This window comes from Alligator sinensis, unplaced genomic scaffold (assembly GCF_000455745.1).
Source record: "Alligator sinensis unplaced genomic scaffold, ASM45574v1 scaffold600_1, whole genome shotgun sequence".
Taxonomy (NCBI): Eukaryota; Metazoa; Chordata; order Crocodylia; family Alligatoridae; genus Alligator; species Alligator sinensis.
In genome coordinates, this window is record NW_005841859.1 from 4,546,293 (window position 1) to 4,556,337 (window position 10,045).

Here is a 10,045-nt window from a genome sequence, read left to right on the forward strand (position 1 = left end):
TGCTGAACCAGTGCCCGATGCAAGGGCATATGGGGAGCAGACTGTGGCTCTGCCCTGGCCCCCGTCCTGGCCCCAGCCCTGTGCCGTCACTGCCCTGCAATCCCAGTCCTGCTCCCTATCCCCCATTCCTGGATGCCGTGCCCCACCCACCTGCAGTCCCATACCATCCACCTATGGCCACTTGGGAAGTTTTGTTGAGCGGTTATGGGTGGTAAGGGGGGGGTGCTGACCCAACGCGGCAGAGAGAAGGTTCTGACCCAGCCCATGACAACTCACCAAAATGCCAAGTGGCCCTCAGGCCCAAATAACTGCCCACCCCTAGGTTAGAGTTTAGCCCAAGCTGACCAACAGTGCTAGATAGCCCCTTGGGGCCCCAGTTGGTTCCATGGAATATTAGTTTATCAATCTACAGAATTAGTTACAAGAGAAATATAACATTTATTAATAATAACAACAATAGTAATACAGAGCTATTAGTATGGGTGTGTGTGTGTGTGTGTGTGTGTGTGTGTATATATATATATATATATATATATATATATTTACTTTACAAGAAAGCACCACAGCTTTTCCAGCCAACCTACAAGCTCTCATACACATATGTACTCTCTATCACTATGGTTCCTGCAACTTCATAGGCAACACAACTGAATCACCATCTCTTCTTCTTAGTCTTCTCAGGCCTCTCCCTCTCTCCTCACAATGAGTTACACACAAGGTAAAGCTTCTCATTCATACCTCTCGCTCCACACCATGGGAAGGTGCACACAAGGTAAGGCTTCTCAATTAAGAGCTCTGCACTTTCAATACAACCAAGAGGTTTTCCTGAAGGGCTCTGGAGCCCTTCTCTCCTTGCTAGGATCCTAGAGTAGCCAGAATACCTGCACTGAATTAATCAACAGGCTCTTTTCTATCCACAAAGACTCAGGCCTTACCCTTACAAGGGAGATCCCCCAGTTCTTCAGGGATGGATGATGACGGTAGAAGGTAGCACCAATGGAGATCACCACTCCCGCAAAATATCAATTACAGTACCTTTGCCTGCATCCCCACACAAACCACCTAAGTACTTGACAACAAATCACAAGTCACAAACCATAAGTCACTCGCCACAAATCAAATCCCTCACCACATCGCTGCAGCTTCTAACATCTTATATACCTACTTCTCTCTCACATCAGACCACTCTTTCCAACCAGACACCTGAGGTAAAGTTCCTGTCAATCAATGCTAGTCATATCTGAACCAATCAACCTCATTCACATTCAATACATTTATATGTCACTCGCCTTTACCTCTGAATTGCTCATACTTTTCCTGCCACTCATACTGACCTGACTCTGCATGACCAAGTTAGCTAAATGAGGCAGCAGGTCAAAAGCTTATGATCTTCTGTGCAAAATAACTACTGAGCTTGCTCAACTATGTGTATTACCACCATAGTATTAACTATGTACATGCTGGCTTCAATGCTTTCTCAAAACTTGCTGGTAACAATGATTAGGGGGAGGTCTAAGGATTTGGGTAAGTCCCTAACAATGATACAGTATGTTTAGGTTATTTAATGTACGGGTTTCCCTTATAATGTCTCCCTTCAAGCCTTGTGCTGTTCAGTTGGGTCTCATTACTGGTTTAGCTGGCCATGTCAATGGTTTCCTTTACTTTGTTGGTTACCACGTCTGCAAAGGTTCGCTCTACGGTCAGTCAAAAACAGGCTTTGGGGCATTTTTCTTAGCCACACTTCTGCAGCTTGGCCTAGGCCCCTTGAAAATGGCCAAAGCTAGCAACAGTGTTCACTGTATCTATAAATAAGTAAAGAGGTAGTGAAGGATTTAAATCCATAAATGCAGGAAGACACAGCCTAACACCACCGACTGATCCCTAGACCTGGAGCACTTGTCAGAGAGGTAATCATGACGCAGTTTGGAAATGAACCTAGATTCTGTGTCTAAGCTTGCAAATAAAGTGCTGGTCATTGATGGGCTCTAGTCCAGGAGTGGGCACTCATTTGGGCTGGAAGACCACTTAAAGAGTTCTGGTGAGCTGTTGTGGGCCTGCGAGGCGGGGCGGGTGCGAGATGCTGACCTGGTCTGGGGCAGTGGAAGAGGGTGCTGAGCTGGCCTGGTGCAGCGGCAGGAGGTGGCAATTGGTGTTATCTGGCCACAGGCTGTCTGCCCCACACCCATAACCAGCAACAACAAGTCAAACAGCTGGTCAAAGTGGGTGGGCAGGGTCTGAGACCCCTGTGGACAAGGCATGCTCAGCCAAGCAGATGGGATCAGGCCATGGGCTGGAGTGGCATCCAAGAGTCGTGCAGGGGCCAGGATCGCAAGGCAGTGACATCGTGGAACCAAGGCCAACACAGAGCTGGAACCCACTCCCTGCAAGTTCCAGCAATGAGCACCAGCTCCATAAGCAAGGAATCAGCGCCTGTTGCAGGGACACATGGGAAACAGACCCCACGTGGCCCTAGTCCTACCTCCCTGTCTCATTCCTGGACACCACTCCCTGCCACCCAGGATCCCATCCCATCAAACCAGCCAAGCGCACCCTGCACCCTCGGCCTGTCTCTGTAGAGTACCTGCCCGCCCCACCCCCCATCCAGTGCCCTCAGCACTGGGTGCAGGGCACACTGGCAGTGGCAGCCAGGCAGAGTCCGACCACTGTGCCAGCCCTGTCCCACTACGTGCCTGGGGGTGGTGGGAATGGCCACATGCACCATGGCCCAGGCTGCCCCTACACCTGAGCCAAGCAAGGCCAACTGGCTGCAGGCCTGATAAAATCCCTCGGCAGGCTGAATGTGGCCTGTAGGCTGCATTTTGCCTGCCCCTGCTCTAGTGCCTCTCTCTCAAGACCAAACAATCCCAAACTGATAGTGACACACTTGTGTCTAGACTGAAAGGAAAAAAAAGCCAAGCAAGGGAAAGCTCTGGGCTTTGTCCTGCAGTCTGCTCCTGCCCTAAAGCCCCTCCCCCTGCAGGGCAGGCAAGTGGGGGAGGAAGGAGCAGGTGAACAAACTCAAAAGTTTCACGCCAACCAGCTTCAGAAGTGACCAGACTGATATAATCTAAGGCTTAGGTGACATGAGAAGAAAACACCTACAGCTTCTTCCGGATACCTGTGGCAGGAGGACCTCGGGCAGTGGTGGCCTGAGGGTCATTTGGGGCCCCTTAGAGGCTTAATTTTGATGACCTTTAAGCAAGTCAGTCATTTGCCATTTAAATTTCACTTTGCCCTATCCATGAAACTTATTCGTAAGTTCAAGAAAGAACAAAGTTTTTAATAACTTCACCTCCAAAAAAAATTGCTGCAACGTTCTGGGGCCCCCTAAAGTGTGAGACCCCAGGGGGTCGCCCGGTTTGCCCTCCCCTAAGCCCGCCACTGCCCTTGGCCAGCCCTGCGCCAGAAAGGCCGGGCTGGGCTGGCTGGGAGGGCCGGCTCGAGCACAGCGCCGCCCCCCCCCCCGCGGGAGGTGCAGGACATCTCTGCACATGCAGAGCAGCACTCACGCGCCTTGCCTTGCCTTGCCTTGCCTTGCCCTGCCCCGCCCCGCCCGTTCCCGGGGGGTGAGGGACTTCAGGTCCGCAGGCTTTGCCACTCCCGCTCACAACACTTCGTCCCAGCGTCACCCCCGCGCATGCGCATTCAAAGTGCCTCGTGCAGCGCTTCAGGCGGAGCACCTGTTACCGCCCACCCCACCCCTTACTGCGGCTGCGCAAAAAGGCGCCACGCGCAGCTACGACCCGCGGCAGTCACGTGACTCAGGAGTGCCGCGCCACTGGCTGGCGGCGGTCGTCGGAGGCTTGAAGGCGGGGAGCGCGGCGAGGCGGCGTGAGGTGATGCTGCGGCTCCTGGCTAAGGTCATCGGCTACTTCTGGAGGCGAGCGGACGAGGCTAGCGAAGGCGGCGGGCGTGCGGACGAAGGTGATCCCTTTCATCTGGGACCCACCCGGGACGCGCATGCGTGCGGGACACGCGACCGAGACTAGAGCGAGGCCGTTTAACCCTTTTGTGCAAGCGTGGTGTGAGCACCTCTCCCCAAACCAGTAGAGGATGGCAGCGCTGGGGTGTGCCCGGCCCTAGCGGGGTCCGCCCTGCCCCCCGGAGCACGGGGCCGCTTCCCCGCCTCTGTCATGGTGAGGGAAGTGCTTAAGAGTCCCCGCCTTTGCCGTGCCCTTTTCCCCAGCCCTTCTCTGCGGCTCCTGCCCAGCCTCGTGGGAGGCAGCTGGAGAGATTTTCCCGCAGGAAGTTGCGCTGCCTTGTGGCTACTGCAGAAAAGGACCTGGCGGGTTACAACCTGAATAGGAGCCAACAGTGCTGGGAAATGGAGTCCTCTCTGCAGGCTGAATCAGGCCCATGAGCCAGACTTTGCCTGCCCTTGAGCTAGACTGGTCTCAGTGGAGGTAGATGACAAAACAAGGAGCAACGGTCTCAAGATGCAGCAAGGGAAGTTTAGGTTGGATATTGGGGAAAAACTTCCTCACTGGGAGGGTAGTAAAACGCTGAAACAGGTTACCCAGAGAGGTTGTGGATTCTCCATCCTTAGAGGTTTTTAAGATCCAGCTAGACAAAGCCCTGGCTGGGATGGTGTAGTTGGGGCTGGTCCTGTCTGAGCAGGGGGTTGGATTAGACCGAAGCAGGCAGTTATATCGGGCGGAGGGCTGCTTACTGAGTTTTGGCAAGCCATCGAGGGCTGCGTGACAGGCAGCCAGGGGCAGGTATATATTAATTTTCTACATTTTTAGGGGCCCCACAGGCTGGATAGAGTGGCCTGGTGGGCCGCATTTTGCCCGCCCCTGGATTAGACGATGACCTATTTACAGTCCTTTCCAACCCTAATTTTCTAAGATTCTGTTGCTCTAGACTCCAACTTGCAGGTACTAGGGCACAGCCTCAGGGTACATGGCCGTGTGCCAGGCTTGTGGCGTGCATTGCTGTGGCTATTTAGGAGTATGGGGAGAGGCACTTAGCTTGCCTTGTCTGAAGTCCAGTCAGAAAGCAAGGTAAATTATTGTGATGCCTACCAGCAGGTATATACAACCCTGGGGAGCTTGCAGTAAGGCAGGGCAGCTCTCTGTCCTACCTGCTGTTGGATGAGCATTTCAATAAAGAAGGGAGGATGCAATGCAAAACTTCTCTACTTTTTTTTTTTTATTAAGATGACAAAACTTAAGACTGACACGTCTATCTTTATTTCTTCCAGAGATGCAACACAAATATTTAACCTGTGTCTTAAACAGCTCTACTGATCTTCAACAGTAGCTTAGCTCTAAAGTATTTTTAAGAATCCAGTGCATGTCTTGGGCTACACTCTTATATTTCTCTTTTTTGACAAGGCAGGCACTGCAAATGCAGGTCTCTGGTGCCGTAAATATTTTTGGTTGCAAATGGGACCAAAAAAATGCTCAGCAACATGAACATAAGTCTTTTTATCTTTAATGTTTGGGAAAGAGAACTTCTGTGGAATTGGAAGGTTTAGCCAAATTTGTTTAGACAGTTGTGAAATTGTACTAACATGCTTCATTGTAACTTAAAAAAAACACTGTGGAAAACATTTGTTTGGGTTTAACCATCCTTTTTTGTTTACTGAAACCCTACCTTATATCCAAGATTTTGAGACTTGCAAAATGAAACAAAAGTTAAACTGATTAGTCTAATCCCATTAGATAATAAAAACGTTTATAAAAATTCTGCAATGAAAAATGTTACTCTCGATTATTGATTTTTTTTTTTTTTTTTTTTTTAAATAATTGCAGATGGTATTAGTAATATATCAGAATGAAAATGTTACAAAAATTATTTTGGCTTATAGCTATTTTAGATTGTGTACGGTAGCCATAAAAAGGCTGTGAAATCATCCTTAAATGACAATCTGAACTCATTTCTTAATAAGAGTCATTGTTGACATTGGCTTAATGCCTTCTGACATGGATCTGTAACAACAACAGTGCTAGGCTAAGCTAGTAGAGAACAGAATTAAATTGCAATTTAGGATACTTACTTTTTTATTATGCAATTTAAAGAAAGATCAGATGTGTTCTTATTAACGTTTAAATCTCTTCTTCCTTCCACTTCAGATGAAAGAAAGTTAAAAACCTTAGAAGGAGTAGTGACAAGGTTTTGTCATGATTATGGCATGATAGATGACTTTATCTGCTTCACAAATGATGCTGTAATGAGTAGTATACCACTGAATGTTGGACAGAAAGTCATTGCCATTTTTGAAGAGGATAAAATATCTAATGGATTAAAGGCCATCAGGGTAAGAAATACATGAGTATAGTAATGGGTTTAGGGTTTTTTAGTATGTTCTATTTAAGCTGACTCTACTAAAGTTCTTTTGATGTGAGTTAGTTTAACTCCAAACTGAGCGTTAATTTATCACTGTGGTTGGGTTGAATTATCAAAGTGCTAGAGTGACTTGGATTATTGTAGTCCCATACTACCAAATTTGAATCCATACAAATTGTTGAATACTGAAAGCAGTTTCAGTAATGTCAAAAAATGTTCAAAATCGAGGACAGAAAAGATAGGCATCTGGTTTACTGATCAGATACCTGGAAATTATCTGAGAAGAAAACCTCTTTTTTTTTTTTTTTTAACTTCATCCTGCTCAGTATAAGGATGTGAAAGGTTAAATAATCATTTAATTATGAGCAGGTCCAAGGAGGTGATCCTCCCCCTCTATGCGGCACTGGTCAGGCCACAGTTGGAGTACTGCGTCCAGTTCTGGGCTCCGCACTTCAGGAAAGATGTGGACAGCATTGAGAGGGTTCAGAGGAGGGCCACCTGCATGATCAGGGGACAGCAGGGCAGGCCCTACGAGGAGAGGCTATGGGACCTGAACCTGTTCAGCCTCCACAAGAGAAGGCTGAGGGGGGATCTAGTGGCCTGTTACAAACTAGTCAGGGGGGACCAGCTGGTATTGGGAGAGTCCCTGTTCCCCCGAGCACTACCAGGAGTGACAAGAAATAATGGTCACAAGCACAATGGTCAGAGGGTAGATTCAGACTAGACATCAGGAGGCGCTACTTCACTGTCAGGGCGGCTAGGATCTGGAACCAACTTCCAAGCGAAGTGGTGCTGGCTCCTACCCTGGGGGTCTTTAAGAGGAGGTTAGACAAACACCTCACTGGGGTCGTTTGACCCCAGTACTTTTTCCTGCCATGGCAGGGGGTCAGACTTGATGATCTGCTCAGGTCCCTTCCAACCCTACCAACTATGAAACTATGAATTTAACTGATAAGTGCAGTGGTAACCTGTTAGCTTACCAGTTATCCTTTAGCTCCCGGCAGGTGCAGTCTGGCAGGGAAGTGGGGAAGGGAAGCTTGCACACTGCCCCAGCAGAAATCAGAAGACAGCAGGGTGGCTGGGAAGGAGGAAAGAGCGAGAGGGAGACCAGTACCCTACCAAATTCATGGCAGAAGTGGGGTGTGCAGCAGCTCCTTTAATTTTTCATGTTCTTCTACGTTTCCCTTCCCCCCACCCCCCTGCCTTCGATTGCCAGAGGGGCCCCAATGCTCCCTCCTGATCAGCAGAGAAGCAAAACCCATGGTTTTAAACATACAAGGTTCCTTGGGTGAATTTGATATCTTTTATTAGACCAACCCACATGGTTGGAGAATAGTTATTAAGCAAGCTTTCGGGTTCAAAAACCCTTTGTCAGGCTAAGGAAGCTGCAGCAGTTGGTGTGTGCTCTTCCTGGATGGAATGAAAAGTAAACAAGCCAGGGGCTGGGCTGGGCTGGGGAGTCGGTTGCCAGGCAGATTATAATGTATCAAAAATCCAATGTCTATGTTTAGTCCCTGATCTCTAGTATCCAGCAGGTTGATGAAATGGAGTTCATAGGCTCGTCTCTGGGATGTGTTGTGTAAATTTCCCTTGAGGATCAGGACTCAGAGATTGGAGAGAGGGTGGCCCTCCTGTGAGAAATGTGCCCCCACCGGTAATTGGGTGTTTCTGTCTTTGATGGATTGTGCATTCATTCCGGTGCGCAGTTGTTGTCTGGTCTCTCCTACATATCTTCCATCAGGGCATTTGGTGCAGTGGATGAGGTTTTAAACATGGTTTTTGCCTCCCTGCCAATAGAGGAGTGAGCTGCAAGCCCAGCCCAGCCACCAATCAGTGGTGGCGAGGTGTGCAGGGGAACATGTAAGATTAAAGGAGCCACAGCGCATCTCACTTCTGTGAATTTGGTAGGTCCCTACCCATATCCTAAGACAGTGGTCGATCATGGAACCTCTGACAGTCAGTCCCAGTCTGTCAGAGGCTCCACGATTGGGAGCAGCAGGATGAACCTGTCTGGGCTGAGCCACACCCCCTGCCACGGGTGCTGGGTTGGGTGAGTGGGATCAGAGCCCAGGCAGCTTCTCTATGGGGGGGTCCTGGGGAGTGGGGTAGGTGTGGGGCTGGTAGATCCTGGAGTTCCAAAAAAGTAATCTTCACCATAAAAAGGTTGGAGACCACTGGCCTAAGAGGAAAACAGCAACAGCCTAATGACTCAGCAATTAGCTGCTGAGTCACAGGTGCTCCCTCCTCCCAGCTCAGGACTTCATGTAGACAGTGTTGCCCGGCTGGGCTTGCCTCTGCCCCCACTCCCGGCAATCAAAGGGCTCCAGGAGCCAGGAACAGCTCCCAGCAGCAGCTGTGTCCAAAGCCACTGTGTTATGTATTAATCATTTAACCGATATAATTAGAAGAGGTTAAATGAATACTTTTTAAAAAGATACTTACATCCCTGGTTCAATATATTAAATTAAATTTCTACCCCTGGTATAGGGAGTTAGCATCTAGTCCTGCTATGAGCCTTCGTGTGAACCATCCAAAGGCGTATTAGGCAGGCTTAGGCCTTTACTTTGTATGGATGAGCATACATAGTGTGGCCCTGATCTTACAAGAGGGTTCTGCATGAGCATGGTATTAATAGATCTTTTTTAAAATAAAAATACAAAAGCAAAACAAGACTTAAAATTATTTTAAATGATAGATGCTTTAAGTAATTCTGCTGCACACTGGTACCTGATATTTATCCATATATTAAGACCTTCCATCACTATCAGAGTGCCTGCAACAGTTACACGGTTGCTAGGACCACTGACTTTGTGCGTCCCAGAGTGGTTAGGCCTGTTGTTTCACCAGTCCTGGGATGGAATTTAGTAGCTTTTCCCATTCTTTGACTGGGTCGTAGTAGACCAGGAGCTGTAGTCCGAACTTCTCAAGAGGTTCAGTTGGACTTGGCATTTATGACATCTTTCCCTTGGGAGCTCTAATCAGTAGCTAATAAAATAGCTAGATAGCTTTCTTTGAAGCCAAATTATTCAGTTTTCAAGGTAGGAACACAGTAAAGCATAATTTAAAACTAGAGTTGCACTGATACATCAGTCTGATATCGGATCAGCACTGATATAAAGAAAAGTGACTATATCAGAAATCATCCTGATGTGACTGATAATTTAGCCAATAAATGCCCATATGTGCATGCAGCCACAATGCAGCACACAGGCAGCAATGAGCATAACCTGGCAGCATGGAAAGCTGCGTGCAGCTGGTAAGTCTGTTGTGGTGAGAGGGGAGGGAAGGGGCGTGGTGGGGCAGATCAGTGCGCCCCACAGTGAGGGAGGGAGTGGGGCAGGGCCTGGGGCAGGCATTGCCCAGCTGAGGCAAGGCAACCATGGGTTGGAGCCGCGACTCATCCAGGCAAAGCAGGGGGGGCTCCTGCCACTGCACTGCTCATCCAGGAGGGCATGGGGGGACACATGACCCAGATCTGTGCAGGGCAGGCTGCAGTTCTGGGGTGGGATGGGGGCCACACTGCACTTCACTTCAGGCAGGTGGTGGCGGCACTGGGAGTGGGGTACAGGGAGGGCTACAGTGAAATTTGGGATGACTGCCACCCCCCCCTGCTATAGCCCTCATTCCAGCGCTACTGCTGCCCACCCCAAGTGCAGCACTACAGCCTGCCCTGCCCTACCCAGCGCAGATACAGGGGCACATGCCCCTACCCCTGTGCCCTCCCAGATGAGTGGCTGGAGCAGTGGCACGAACC

The 10,045-nt window shown here is 49.2% G+C and overlaps 2 protein-coding genes across 3 annotated transcripts in view; one reads left to right on the plus strand and one right to left on the minus strand.

Annotated features, from left to right (window-relative positions):
* MLC1 (megalencephalic leukoencephalopathy with subcortical cysts 1) overlaps positions 1-3,534 on the minus strand; it is a 45,371-nt gene extending 41,837 nt beyond the window's left edge. Inside the window, exon 1 of the mRNA XM_006016505.3 lies at positions 3,510-3,534. The gene's annotated coding sequence lies outside the window, so the exon portion shown is untranslated. The remainder of the gene's footprint in view (positions 1-3,509) is intronic.
* MOV10L1 (Mov10 RISC complex RNA helicase like 1) overlaps positions 3,524-10,045 on the plus strand; it is a 57,321-nt gene continuing 50,799 nt past the window's right edge. The window contains exons 1-2 of one of the 2 annotated variants that reach the window (XM_006016501.3): positions 3,524-3,924; positions 6,078-6,262. In XM_006016501.3, coding sequence (XP_006016563.1) covers positions 3,840-3,924; positions 6,078-6,262 — 270 coding nt within the window. In that variant the 5' untranslated portion in view covers positions 3,524-3,839. The remainder of the gene's footprint in view (positions 3,925-6,077; positions 6,263-10,045) is intronic. The other variant, XM_025215368.1, reaches the window with a different exon arrangement.